The sequence below is a fragment of the Pseudonaja textilis genome, chromosome Z (genome assembly GCF_049901715.1).
Source record: "Pseudonaja textilis isolate UNSWEBS1 chromosome Z, rPseTex1.2, whole genome shotgun sequence".
Taxonomy (NCBI): Eukaryota; Metazoa; Chordata; class Lepidosauria; order Squamata; family Elapidae; genus Pseudonaja; species Pseudonaja textilis.
This window is the reverse complement of record NC_142008.1, coordinates 25,946,220-25,962,035: the sequence shown is the minus strand read 5'-3', so window position 1 is coordinate 25,962,035 and position 15,816 is coordinate 25,946,220. Positions and strand designations below refer to the sequence as shown.

General features: G+C 37.6%; 1 protein-coding gene across 5 annotated transcripts in view; it reads right to left on the bottom strand.

The window, feature by feature from the left end:
* Nucleotides 1-15,816, bottom strand: part of MLLT10 (MLLT10 histone lysine methyltransferase DOT1L cofactor) — a 136,569-nt gene that overhangs the window by 70,067 nt on the left and 50,686 nt on the right. For all 5 annotated transcript variants that reach the window (XM_026706240.2, XM_026706241.2, XM_087915389.1 and 2 more), the window contains 2 exons: nt 14,035-14,138; nt 12,459-12,552 (listed from right to left, as the gene is read on the bottom strand). In XM_026706240.2, the coding sequence (XP_026562025.2) occupies nt 12,459-12,552; nt 14,035-14,138 (198 nt within the window). The remainder of the gene's footprint in view (nt 1-12,458; nt 12,553-14,034; nt 14,139-15,816) is intronic.

Sequence of the window (15,816 nt, the reverse complement as noted above, 5' to 3'; positions counted from 1 at the left end):
ATGCAAAAGATAACCAATTTCTGAGTAGCTTTCTACAAGTTAATGAGAAGAATATTAACTATGTATCCAATAGAACAGAATTTTTAAATAGATGTGGTGGCACTGTGGTTAGAATGCAATATATTGCAGGCTAATTCTGACAAATGCCTACAGTTCAATCCTGACCAACTTGAAATTATTTCACCCTTCCATCCTTCAGAGGTTGATAAAATGAGGACCTGATTGTTGGGGGCAATATCCCTAAACTGCTTAGAAAGGGCTGTAAAGCACTATGAAGTAGTATATAAATCTGAGTGCTGTTGCAAATTATACACTTCAACATATCTAACATAATTAAGGCAGAAAGAACTGCATTGATTTCCCTTCTTATGTTTTCATTCCCCTGCACTCGGGATTCAGGAATCTTACATTCCAGTTAGGGTCTCCCATTCATGTTCCCAAAACCTGTCACTCCATCACATTCTGCTGGAAACAATATGGACCTGTGTTCTTTTTCACATTGGCGGAACCTTAATAAGGAAAGTTTTTCCTACCTTTGGCCCTGTATTGATTTTTTTGAATGGCATAAAAATATGAATAGTGTTAACATGATAATCTATCCTTTATATGAATAAGCAAGGAGGTATGAAGTCCTGAAACGTAATGGAGCTCATATCCTTTGTAGGAATGGTGAATTTTCTTTCCCGTATACCAGCAAAAGTGCACTTGAAAATAACAGTGGTGATAAAGCAAGAACCAAATAGTAATTGTAACAGTTATTAATTAGATCCTTGGGAAGTGGATAGTAAAGAATATTGCACGCTCGACTGTCAGTGCTTGCTACCCAATGTAACTCTCTATTCTAGCACTTGAAGTAAAAATATTTGTTTGCTGCCCATCTCCCTGCAAGGCAACTCTGGGCAGCTTACAACTTCTAAATAAAACTAGATAGGTAGGTAAGTATTTGGATAAATAGATGAAAAACCCACATTTATCTCCTGCACCTGGTGCAGATTTTAGTAACATCAGAAAGATAAAAGGGGCATATTTGTGAAGATTCCATCTCATCATAAATCAATGAGAGGTCTGTGGTAAACAGAGAAGTGCCCAACTGGAGTACTTCATCTCTGATAAAAGGGAATGGTTCTTAATCAATTGGCAAAAGGTATGCCACATACATAATCAAATCTACTTATAAGAGTCTTCATGGAATAAAAAGTTTAATCACTTTGGCTAAGAAAAAAAATCTTTATTTTTTACTTACTTGTTAAATTTATTTAGTAAAATGAGGAAACTACAGTTGAACATGCAGAATTGATCTGGATTGAACTGGTGTAAATCAGTACCAACTCTCAAATCATTCTTAATATCAGAACCCCAAACTGCAGTTGTAGAAGTGCAACTGACTTATTTAATTTGACATGAAAAAGAGAACAATGAGTAAAACCTTTCGTGAATTCAAGGGTGACAGATTGATATCACAAGCCAAGAAGAAACTCAGAATGTACGGTCATGTGAAATAGAAAGTACACCCTCCTTGAGTTGTATGGTTTTATATACCAAGGCACAGTAAAAATCATCTGGTCCTTAGCAATTCCTAGAAGTACGTAAGTACAACCAAAGATGAATAATAAAACATAATATATTACACTATGTTATCATTTATTTTACAAAAAATAAATGTGTGAAAAAACTAAGTACACCCTTACTGCTTCTATAGGTATGAAGAGACTAAGTAGCAACCAAGGTGCTGCTAATACTTACCCTTGACTAACAAAATAACAAAGTTGCAAGAGACCTTAGAAGTCTTCTAGTCCAGCCTGCTGCTCAGGCCCTGTACCACTTCAGACAAATGATTATTCAATCTCTTCTTAAAAATTCCAATGTTGGAGCACTAACAGCTTCTGGAGGCAAATCATTCCATTAATTAATTGCTCTGTCAGGAAATTTCTCCTTAGTTTCAGTTTGCTTCTCTTCTTGATTTGTTTCCATCCATTGCTTCTTGTCTTAATTCATGTCCTTTGGAGAATAGGTTGACACTCTCTTCTTGTGATAGCCCCATCACAAGTACGACTACCTCTATAAAAGCTTAAATTTTAGGAATTTGCTGGTCTCCATCATTGAAGACCTTGGAGTTCTAGTAGCCAAAAAAGCTAATGTAATCCTTGGTTGTATAAACAGAGGCATAGAATCAAAATCACATGAAGTAATAGTACCACTTTATAAAACCTTAGTAAGGTCACACCTGGAATACTGCATCCAGTTTTGGTTACCACATTACAAAAAAAATGAGACTTTGGAAAAAGTGCAAAGAAGAGCAACTAAGATGATTAAAGGCCTGGAGACTAAAACATATGAAGGATATGAAGGTTGCAGGATTTCCATTTGGCTAGCTTAGAGAAAAGAAGAACCAAGAGTGACATGATAACAGTATTCCAGTATTTGAGAGGCTGCCACAAAAAGGAGGGGTCAGTTTGTTTTACAAAGCACCAGAGGGCAGAACAAGAAACAATGGATGGAAACTAATAAAGGGTGAAGCAACCTGGAATTAAGGAGAAATTTCCTAACAGTGAGGACAATTAACTAGTGGAACAGCTCGTCTTCAGAAGTAGTGGGTGCTTCATCACTGGTGGTTTTTAAGAAGAGATTGGATAGTCACTTGTTTGAAATACTACAGGACAGGGGTGTCAAACTCATGTCACGGCGGCATCACGTGACATATCAGGACTTTTTTTTCCCTTCGCTAAACTGGGTGTGGCTGTGGCCAGCACATGACAGCTCATGGGCCGGGAGTTTGACAACCCTGCTATAGGGTCTCCTGCTTGAGCAGGGGGCTGGCCTAGAAGACCTCCAAGATCCTTCCAGTTCTATTCTGATTCTGAAAGTGTGCATTAACACAATTCCAAAGAGAAAAAACATCAGCAATGATTTTAGAAAAACGATTATTGATGCCCATCAATCTAGAAGGGCTATAAGGCCATTTCCAAACAATTTAAAGTCCATCAGTCTACAGTGAGGAAGTTTATTCACATTAGAATAATGGAAAGCATTCAAGACAGTTGCCAATCTTCCTAGGAATTAATATCCGAGCAAATTAAGCCCAAGCCTAGACCATAAAATTCTCAGAGAAATTGCAAAAAATCAAAGAGTTACATCTCAGACTCTATAGAACTCAATTAGCATCTTAAATTTCATGACATTATATTTAGAAAAAGACGGAATAAATAAGATTTATTTGGAAGATTGCCAGGAGAATGTCTCTTCTCTCTAAAAGAGACATGGCAGCTTAGCTTAGGTATGCAAAGTTGCATCTGAACAAATCAATAAACTTCTGGAACTTATCCTTTGAACGAATGAGATCAAATTGGAGATATTTAATCATAATGCAGTGCCATGTTTGGCAAAAACCCAACAAAGCATATAAGCAGACACATCTCATACTATCAAGCACATTGGTGAAGGGATAATGATTTGGCTTGTTTTGCAGCCATGGAACCTGGGCGCCTTGCAGTCATTGAGTTGACCATAAACTCCTCAGTATATCGAAGTATTATAGAGTCAAATATGTGATGCCTTATGTCTGATAGCTAAAGCTTGGCTGACTTTGGATTTTGTAACAGGACAATAATCCCTAGCAGACCAGCAAATCTACAACAGAATAACTGAAAAAGAAAAGAATCAAGATGTTTTCAATGGGCCAATCAAAGTCCAGATTTCAACCTGACTGAAATACTGTGATGGGAACTCGAGACAGTTCTGCATGAACAAACGCCCACAAATCTCAATGAAGCAATGTTGTAAAGAACAGTGGCCCAAAATTCTTCCACAATGATGTGAGAGACTGATAAAGTCATACGGAAAATGATTACTTCAAATTATTGCTGCTAAAAGATGGTTGATTGAATTGTAAGATCTATTTAATTTCACGCATGACTTCTCCACTTTGACTTTCTTTTTGTAAAATAAATGATGACATAGTATAATATATCATGTGTTGTTGTTCATTTGAGGTTGTATTTATCTACTTTTAAGAACTGCTAAGGACCAGGTGCTTTTTATTATATCCTGATACATAAAACCACAGAACTCAAAAAGAATGTAGTGTCTTTTTCACATGACTGTATCTATCAAAGTGACACTAGAAAAAAAAGTATACTAGATGATATCAAAATATTAGTACTGGAACAAGTCTACAAGCAAAGTAAGGGACAAGTCAGTATTATAAACATTCATTAATTTAATTAATAATTAAATCAAACCACTGGCACTAATAAAAAGAGTAGCATTTTCTTCACTAGAAGGTTCATGTAGAAAAGTGTGATGTGAACTACTGCTGCAACCAGAATTGCAGGTATAACAGACAGAATCATATCCAATAATGCCTACACATTGGACAGTTCTGCAACTTACATAGACTCTAATTATGGTCTGTTATCAATGTGATTCTTATAAACTAAAACTGAGGAATTATTGATGAATAATAATGAGATGCTCATTGTGGATGATAACATTCTGGCTCTCCTATACTGAGTTTCTAGACATTCTAATCAATGTTTTATTTTTTTAAAAAAGCAAAATGAAATTCCATTTCTGTCCAGTTGAAGAATAGCTTTGTATAAAGTCCTCCTATGACATCAGTTAAAAGAAGCAACCTGAAAAATGATCTTTTAAAGCAGGGGTCGCTAACCTTTTGGACCTCAGGGACCACCAAACTCATTTTAGATCCCAGGGACCACTAACTGGTTCTGTAGGTGTGGCCTAATTTGTGGGTGTGGCTTGGTGGTCATGTGACTGGCTGGGCATGGCTTGTATGTAAATATTATAAATATTTATATAAATATTGAATTTTTGATAAAAAAGAGCAACTTTTACCCAAAATCAGGCAAAGCAGGCAGGCAGATTGAGTTGCTCACAGAATCACAAATTCATTCAGAAATCTATCTATCTGCCATTGGCTAGCTCAGTCTGTCAAATAAATTTTGCTTGTAAGCAAACTCATAAAATTTGCCAGCAAGCAAACTTACAAAATTAACTCACAACACACCATGTATGTAAACATTGCTTTTTTTTATTAAAAAAAAGCAATTTTTACCCAAAATCAGGCAAAGCAGACTGAGTTGCTCACAGAATCATTCAGTGATCTATCTATCTGCCATCGGCTAGCTCAGTCTCTCAAATTTGCTTGCTGTGAGTCTGCACTGAATTTGCTTGCAAGCAAACCTTCAGTCCTAAGGGAAGCAGAGCCGAAGATCTAAAGACTAGCTAGAAAGCAAAAAATCCAACCATTTTCTGCTTCCTAGCTAATCTAAATCTCCCAGCACAGCAGAACAGATGATGGTTGGAAAAAGGAAAAATCGCAATTTTAGCAGGCAAGTTTGCCGGGTAAGGAATGAGTGGCAGGAGCATTCCTATGGGCCATGTGGGCGGCACAGCCTTGTGCTTCTATGCATCCTGGATTAATTGCTTTGGGAGATTTCTCTGCGGCCCACCAAAATTTTCTCAAGGCCCACCTGTGGGCCGCGGCCCATCGGTTGGCAACCACTGTTTTAAAGCACTTTTTTTCATAAAAAATGCTATTATGTCAGAAATAAAGCACATGTGAACTTTCACAATTTTCTTTTCAAAATAAGCCAAATAATCTATACATCATTAGAAGTATGTCTTAAAATCGTCTATATTTTTATTATTTCAACTAAAGGAAGTTACACTGCATTTAAATTCATACTTCACAGCCAGCCATTAGAGAAGTATTTTCTTGATGCACCATGGTTAAAACTATTCCAAGTAGCAATGTTGATAGCTAATTATGGAAATGACTGTTTCCTTTTCACATTTCTTTCTATTGTTGCTATCTAGCAAAATGACTGCTTACTTTCACTTCCATAAATATGATGAAAAGAAAGCATTAACCTAAGATATCATTAGAGTTTGGAGACCCAGAGGACTGTTGGTATTCCTATCATAATATCAATGTGAATAATCTTATAAAAAACCCAGAATAGAAATGCTGGAGCTGGGTTTAGAATAAGATTTGTAATTATTTAATATTGTTCCATATCAAAGAAAAAGAGCATTGTCTTACCTGAATGCTTCTTCTCATCACGATTGGAGAATCCATAGCTGGGTTGACACATGCCATTCTGCCTGGAGACTGAGTCCATAATTTTAGCAACACCCCTTGTCAACTGTCACTTTCCCCAGTTCACAACAAAGGCATGGCATCTGAAGGACTTGTTGGTGGCGCTGGCTCCTCCGGTGCTACTGTGCTGGATGAAGACCTAACTGCCTCGTAGGGAGGGAATGGATTCTCCATCGTTGTGATGAGAAGAAGAGGTCAGGTAAGACAACGCTCTTTCTCCAGCACGATGATTGGAGAATCCAGAGCTGGGACATACCAAAGCCTGGTTTCCCTATGGGCGGGGATTGTGGTCCTGAGTCCCCCTAGCTAAATGCACTTGCTGAACTCACCTCCTTCCAAAGGCAGCCTCAGAAGAGGCAAAGGAGTCCAACTTACAGTGGCGCACAAAGGGAGATGGTGAGGACCATGTTGCTACCCTAAAGATTTCCTCAATCGAAGCCTGTGATGCCCATGCAGCTGTGGTGGTAGTGCTTCGAGTCGAGTGCGCAGTCAATCATCTGGGGGCCAGAATCGACTCTGTCTTGTAGGCCTTTGCAATACATGCCCTTATCCAACGGCCTATGGTCAATGGAGTGACCTTTGAACCCAGAAAGGAAGGTTGAAATGAGACAAACAGTGATTCAGATTTTCAGTGAGGCAAAGTCTGTTTTATGTACCTGCGTAAGGCCCTCTTTACGTCCAGAGTGTGCCATCTCTGTTCCAGCGGATGGGACAGAGCTGGACAGAAATTGGGCAACACTATCTCCTGGGCCCGGTGGAACCAGGAGTTGATCTTGGGGATGAAGGAGGGATCCAGAGGTAGAACTACCCTGTCTGTGTGGAAGGTGCAGAGTTCCTCTCTTAAAGAGAGAGCAGCTAGTTCTGAAATTCGCCTGGCTGATGTGATGGCGACTAAAAAGGCGACTTTAAAGGACAAAAACCGCAGACTCGTAGACCTGAGCGGTTTGAAGGGTGGTAAGGTAAGAGCATGTAAAACCTTAGCTAAGTACCAGGTTGGATACCTGTGAACAACAGGTGGCTTTAAATTAGCAGCCCCCCTCAAAAAGGAGCACACGCTATGGAGTCTAAGTCCCCATAAGTCAATACTGAAGACAAGGCTGCTACTTGTCTTCGGATAGTATTAGGGGCTAACCCTTTATCCAGACTCTCTTGCAAGAAGTGCAGGATCTGAGGGTGGAGACTGCTGTGGGATCCAGACCTGACTTAACACCAACTACAGAATGCCTTCCAAGTAAAATTGTAAATTATGTTGGCGGAAGGTCTCCTGGAAGCCTGTATTGTTTGAATCACCCTTCTTGAGAAGTTGTCCCTCGTCAGGAGCTGCCTCTCAAGTGCCAGAAGGTCAGATGGAGCCACTGAGGCTCCAGATAGACCAAGACCTCCTGGCTGAGAGAGATCCTGTCTTGAGGGATTCTCCAAGGCTGGGACACAGAGTCTGATGAGGTCTGCAAACCATGGCCATCTGGGCCAATGGAGCACGATCAGCAAGAGCTCTGCCTGCTCCATGAGAAGTTTCTGGATTACTCCCTGTACGATGGGGAGAGGAGGGAAGGCATACAACAGTCCCCTGAGCCAAGGATAGTGGAGGATGTTGACTCCCTCTGCACCCAGGGTTGGAAACCTTGTGAAGCATCTGGGCAATTGTGAGTTCGTCAGGGTGGCAAATAAGTCCAGGACTGGATGGCCGAACCTCTGACACATTTCTCAGAAGATGTCCGAGTGCAGTCGCCACTCTGAGTGATCCACCGTGCTCCAGCTGAGAAAGTCTGCCTGCACGTGTGCCAACCCTGAGATGTGTTCCACCTTGATGGAACTCAGGTGAGTCTCTGCCCAGAGAAATAGTTGGTCCGCCTCATGCATGAGAGACCTCAAATGGGTGCCCCCCTGGCAGTTGATATGTGCTTTTGCGGCCACATTATGTGTCAAAATCAATAGGTGTTATCCCTCTATCATGGCTTCAAAGTGACGAAGGGCAAGGTGGATAGCTCGCAGCTCCAGCCAGTTAATGTTGTTCTTCAGGTCTGCCTGAGACCATTGTCCTTGAGCCAATTGTTGTTGGAGATGGGCCCCCCGATCTGAAAAGGCTGGCACCTGCGGTCAAGGTCAGACGGCTGGGCTCCTTAAATAGTTTTTCCCTGACTATCGCTGAGGATACTCACCACCACCCGCAATGAGGGAGTCTGAGGGACCTGAGAGTCTCTAATGGAACCCTGACTTTGACTCTGGAATTGCTGCTCCCTTTCCTTTGGAATGGTAGGAGGAACCATTGCAGAGTCCTTAGGTGCAATCTGGCCTATAGAACAATGGCTATGCAAGATACCATCTTTCCCAGGAGTTGAGAGAGAACTAACAACAGAACCAAGCATACCGTCCTGATTTGAGTGACCAAGGACTTGATACTGTCCTGTCACTCCTAGGAAAGGTAGACCTCACACAGCTTGGTGTCTATCACTGCTTCTAAATGGAGCAGTTGAGTGGTCAGAACCAGGTGACTTTTCTGAAAGTATATGGAGAATCCGTGTTCCTGAAGAATATGGATTGTAGTCTCTAGATCCTGCTGGGCAAACTGGGATGGGAACGATTGGATGAGAATATCATCCAGGTAGCACTGGAGACAGCACCGGGATGGATCTGAGGTGCGCCGCCAGTGCCACCAGGATCTTTGTGAATGACCTGGGAGCTAAGGCTAAACCATAGAGCTCTGTACTGGAAGTGAAGATCCGAGTAACAGAACCTGAGATATCGTCGGTGCCGGGGATGGATGGGGATGTGGAGATAAAGCCACAATGACAGGAGGTCGCCCTCTCTGATGCTGTCCAAGATTTACTGCAGAGTGCATTTTGAACCTCTTGTACATCAAATGGACATTTAACCTTTTGAGGTCCAGAATCGGTCTCCATCCCTCGAGGCCTTTTGAACAAGGACAATTGAGTAGAATCCATGCCCCCGTTGATCTTCCGGGATTGGCTCAATGGCCTGGATCTATATACCAAGTCATCCAAAGAAATAGTCAAAGTATAATAAATAGAAAAAAATGATAGAGATGAAGGACAGGAAATCAAATTAAATCAAAGCAATATTTGATAAATAGATTGGTTGAGATGAATGTTTCTGCCATGGTCAAGAGGAAGAAAATTATTTCTTTTTGCTTTTGTGAATGTCCTTTTTTTAAAAAAAGAATGAGTCACTTTTTTAATATGAGAATGGAAGCATGTCTCCCACAAAAATTTATTTCTGCTCAAGAGTTTTCCAAATGGAACTCTATGCCGAAACAGATGCTATATACATTGTGTGCAAACAATATGAAGAAAACATTTTGATAGAGGTTTTTAGAGACAATGAACTGATATCCTTTACTTAACAAAAATAATTCACTGAATTAAATCTTAATCTTACTCCATTTTTTTCTCTGTTCTCCTTGATGTTTATTGTATACGCTTTCCAATCAGTTGCATTTTTAGTTATCAGTGCCACAGCAACAGCACAAATTATTGATATTTCTAATTTTAAAATCACAACTCTAATTTTGAAATTCAGTGCCCTTAATATATATTGAAACTATACTCAACATCTGGTTGAATAAATAAGGGAGAGTATATAAGACCCTGTTGTTAATACTTTTGCAAGACGGTGATAATGCAGGTTTATAATGTATGGTACTACATATGTGTTTAAAGAAACATGCATCATGTAAAGGAATTGGGTCATCTTAATTTTTGAATTACAGACTATTATATTAATGTAGGAAAATTCAGATCAATTGCAATTTGTAAGATTCAGGTTTTATCATGTGTAGTCATATACTTGTGACTTATGTGTGTTGGATTGTGTACATATAAGCTAAGTTCCTTTGCAAATGGGACTGTCATCCAGATGCTGAATGTATTATTACTTACAGTCTCAAAATAACTGCATAGAGCCAGACTAACACTTGGTAGGGTAACAATGAAGGTCATGGAAAAAGATATACAGATTCCATTACATGTCTACATCTAGCAATTGTTTGCTAGCAATGGTTTTCCCTTGACACCCTACGGAAGCATATGTTGGATTCTGATGAAGCAGGATAGAAAGATCACTGAAGCTTTTGAATATTGATGTTAGAGCCTGGGAATACTATGGAGATAAAAAAATAAAAAAGGGAGCATAAAACTAATCAATCTTCCCACTCAAGGCATAAATGACCAAATTATTAAATTTTGGACACAATATATGAAAACTAGTCCCTTGATAAATCTATAACGAGAAAGATAGAAGGAAAGAGCAGAAGAGGTGACTGCTACTAAGGTAGATGGACTATTTACAATGGCAACTGATTCACCACTGGAAGATCTGAAGGGCCATGTTGGGAGAAGATCATCTAGTTACATCATCTGATTCTAGCAGAAAGTCTATGTTGCTACTAATAGATATCAACTTGATGGAATATAATCAATACACAGTTTAAAGATGTTAATGACAATCAAATTGGATAAGTAGAGTAACTAAATGAAATGTATTAAATGTTTGATCCAAATATAAACTGAAACAAATACCTTTTGTCAGCAATGCACATGAGAACAAAATCCAAGCTAAAGATTATCAAGAGGGATGACAGTGGCATAAAGTGAAATTTCAGAAAGAAAAATTAACTATGGACCTAGAAATAAAGGATGCTGTATGAGAAAAAAGATGCAATATGTATAAATATTAGAAATGTTGGAAGGTTCAAAACCAGGAATAAGAAATACCAAATTATTTAAACTTTCAATTTACTAGAATTGAACCTGTGTATACATCAGAAATACATGAGTTCTATGTATAATGCTTACAAAGTTTCATTCTAAGACCCCAAGTCTATTCAAATTCCATATTAAAATAGAAGGCTATTAGTTATAGATCTTTAGAATACTTTTACATTGCATTCTAAGGATCATGCACTTTACAATTTCTCATCTTTTTTAGTGGATTTTTGAATTTTCACAGCAAGGTAGAATAAAACAATAAATATTAAACTTGTAGGAATCCATCATGACAATTTAAATATTATTTGAAAAAAGTACAAATTAAGAGAGTTTGAAAGTACAGTGGTACCTCAGTACTCATCGTTAATTAGTTCTGGGAGGCATGATGAATACCAAAAATGTAGCACACCAAACAAACACAAGGAATAATGTAATGAGTAACAAGGTAGCCAACACCAATAAATTTGTGTATTGAGTACCAAACAAAGGATGAGTACCAGGACAAAATTTTCACATCAATAGTGTTGAGTGTCAAGTTTGAAGAGTTTCAAAGCAGTTGAATACAAAGGTATCACTGTAAAAGCAAATGTAGCTATATCCTTCATATTAAAATGCAGGACACAATTGGAAAAAAAAATGAATTAGACCTATGACTGATACCAATTTATAAAATCTGTAACAATAGAGAATGTTATGTGAAAACTGTTTTGAACTCTCATAAAATCAATATTCAGTAACTAATGGAATCTATCATAAATATTTACACCCAAAAATGCTACAATTTGAAATTCAAAAAAAACCCAACAGTAATATTCCCTCCACAATCAAGACAATAACAATAATTCTAAGGCAAACTAGGAAAAGCAAAATAAAATACTTCAAGCAAAAAATTTAAATTCCCTGGATATTTGTAAATTCATATTAGAAAGGTATATAAAACAAAAAAAAATCAGTCAATCACAAAATGTTATCTCTTCAAGGTTTAATGCTACATAGAATCTGACAAAAGATATACACAAGTTAATCTGAGAAACAAAAACCACAGTTTGGTCAGATTTTTGAGGAAACCCCCCAATTCAGATTTACAGAATAAATATCTCCAAAATAAAATATCATAATTTAAAAGTAAATTGAAACTTACAGGCTGGGAGAGACAAAATTTTAATGAATTATAGAAAATAAATGTAAGACAGCTATTATTGCAAATGAATTTCAAAAGGATTTTTATTAAAATATGATATCTTCAATTACAACATCAAGGATCATAGACTAGATTAACTTTTTTATATAAAGCAAATATTATGCTACATTTACACAATAGCAAAAAAATATCTGGGTGACATTTGTCCAAATATATTTTGGCCAAAATTATGGATATTCTTCAGGATATTCCCAAAATGAAAACCCACCTCTTTATTGTATAAAATTGGAGACTGAAACTCCAATCTTTAAACATTATGATGCACTGAATTTTACATGGCTGTTAAAAAAAACACATTAAACAGTTCAAAAGATTAAATTTTAATCACTACTTGCATAAATGCAACCAGCGCAAAAGTAAAATTATGTATTTATGAAATGGAGGAATTGCAGTGTTGAATTCAACAAGTTCTTACCAGTTTACTGAAATGGTATTTACAATAACCACAGTATTGGACATTATCTGCACCGTTACCTTCTTCTTCACAAAGAAGTCCTGCAAACTGTGCACTGAAAAAAACAAAATGAAAACAAAGAAAAACAGGACGGGTCAGCTGCTGAAGATTGCAAGCATGGCTGCTTAACAAAATTCTGCAATTTGGTTGTTAACTGGCCTTTTAATTTGGAGCAATTAAGCTGTAAAATTAATCAATAAAGTATCTATATGATATGTAAAAGGAAGCAGCATTTGAAGATAAATGGGGGGGGAGGAAAGTTCCTTGAGATAGTGCAACAGTAAAATACATCTATTATATGTAACTTGTCTAAATAACGCTGGGTGACTTGTGGCAACATAAACAGTCTGGCTTTCCACAACGGAAGCATTGATACATCCTAATGTTATTTATATGGAAAAAACTGTAAGATATAAAGATATTCTGAATGTAAAAGGGGAATTAAGAATTAAGCAGGAACTTAGTAGTCAAGGGATGGACATTGTACGGTGGCCACAAATGCAGATACAATCTCAATATGAGAAAGATGCTAAAATGTATGGTTTTAATAAAGAATTAACAGAATTGGACCAGATATTAACTGGAACGGATGAAAAACTGATTAAAAAATATGTTGTTACTTATTAGGTATTAAACTTGAAAGTGAGCAGGTAAAGCAGACAATAATGGTTTGGGCTAAAAATTTTGGATATTCAATAGAATTAGACAAATGGCAGAAATTGTGGAACAGAAATGTTAAATTGACTATACCAACTGCAAATAAAGAACATTTTTATAAATGTTCTATAGATGGCATTTTGCACCAGCAAGACTAGCAAAAATGTAAGGATAGATCTGCTATGTGTTTGAAGTACAATCAAATACCTGGTTCATATTACCTATGTGGTGGACATGTCCAAAAGCCAAAAAATGGACAAAAATAAATACTTGGTTGGAAAAAATGATAAAACAGCATATAGATATGAAACCAGAAATATTTTTATTGGGCATTCTGCTGGGAAAATATGACAAAGGGATTATATACTTGATTTTACACGTGTTAACTGCAGCTAGAATTGTATATGCTCAACAATGGAAGTATGATGATATCCCAACAGATGAGAGAGTGTAATTAAGAAAATATTGGAATGTGCAGAAATGGATAGATTGACGCTTACTATTAAGGACAAAGAAGAAACTGAATACTTTTTGACATGGGACTTATTTTATCAATGGCTAGGCAATAAAAGCAGAAGTTAGAAATGTGGGGACATGAAAAGGATAAACGTTAAAAGAGAAATTTGTTGTTAAAGAAGACAAGTTAAATATTATTGTTATTATAGTATTAATGTTTTGTGACAAATGCTATTGTAAACATTTTGATTATGATTGCCTAAAAACAATTGTACCCAGACAACACACTGTTTGATTGAAATGGAATTTTTATATGTTATACAAATGAAGTAAATAAAACATGGGGAAAAAAATAAACATTTAAATTTATCTAGGTAACAAAGATAGCACAGGAAAAAAAGGACTGTCCTTTCTGTTTACTTACCATGTTACATGGAAAGCTTGACGACATCCATGTTTATTACAGGTCATGCAAGCACCTGAAGCTGCTTTGCTCTCTCTGCCTTGCTCTTCACATATATAACATGTCTATTGGGAAAAAATAATACTGTAATTAGTATGCAATTTGCTTTAAACAGGCTAAAACTTGACAACTAAAGAGTAAACACTGAACAGTTCTTCTGATTTCAAACATGTTACTTTACATTGAATGCAACCTCCATTCTCATTATTCTGTAAGTGTTCCCAGTTGTGTATCACATAGGAATCTCCACACAATAAACTGTTTCTACTACTGACCCCACCTAGCACCGGCAAATACATCCATTTATTTGATCGTATGGTAGATTTCCACACTTAAATATATAGCCCAAGAATCCCAGACATCTGTAGTTATGAAAATCTTTGAAAGATTAATGCTGGCCCACTTGAAAATCATATGGATCCACTATTAGACCCCTTGCAGTTTTCCTACTGTGCAAATAGATTGGCAGATAATGCTGACAATATAGCACTGCACTATACCTTGCAACATTTTGAATCCCCAGAGACCTATCCAAGAGTCCCTTTTGTAGGCTTCATCTCACCTTTCAATACCATCATTCCAGAAATTCTTCATCCAAACTGATGCAGCTAGCTGTGCTTGCCCTTACTTGTAGGTGGATTACAAGCTTTCTGACACATATAAAGCAGAAGGTGAAGCTAAGGAAAATCACACTGAATATCTGAACAATTAGCACAGGCACCCCTCAGGGCTGTGTGCTCTATCCCTTACTTTTTTCTCTCTATACTGATGACTGCATCTCTAAGGATCCCTCTGTTAAAGTACCAAAGTTTATAGACGATACAACAATCATTGGTCTCATTTAAGACAGTGATAGGTCTGAATATAGACAGGAGGTTGAACAACTGGCCTGTGGTGCAGCCTGAACAATCTGGAGCTGAACATACTTAAAACTGTAGAAATGAGGGTGAATTTTAGGAGCCCTCCTATTCTATCATCTCTTACTATATTAGACAATACAACATCAACAGTAGACTGCTTCAGGTTTTGGGATTCTATAATTTCCTAGGATTTAAAATGGACACCTAATATTAAAACCATCATTAAAAAGGCACAACAAAGAATAGAAGAGAATAACAGAGTTGGAAGGGACCTTGGAGGTCTTCGAGTCCAACCCCCTGCTTAGGCAGGAAACCCTACACCACTTCAGACAAATGGATATCCAATCTCTTCTTAAAAACTTCCAGTGTTGGGCCAATTACAACTTCTGGAGGCAAGCAGTTCCACTGATTACCTGTTCTAACTGTCAGGAAATTTCGCCTTAGTTCAAAGTTGCTTCTCTCCTTGATTAGTTTCCACTCATTACTTCTTTTCCTACTCTCAGGTGCTTTGGAGAATAGCTTGACTCCCTCTTCTCTGTGGTAGACCTTGAGATATCATAACACTGCTATCATGTCACCCCTAGACTGTAATGATCCAGGGTGGGATATAAAATAAACACAGTCACAAAAACAGGTGAAGCCCCTTTTATTCCTTCACTTTGCTTCAAAGCTCCAAATATCCTTGACTGGAAAAAAAACCTCCCCCACAAGCAGTTATGAAAAGGAGAAAATGCTGTTTTCACTAAAAATGTCTATAAATTATAAAGAGTACAAACAACACAAACCAAACTGAAGCAATTAAGGGAACCAGGCAAGATAAGGGCTTGAAGACATCCACAGATATCGGAACACACACTGGGACACCAAACTCAGAGAGGAACGA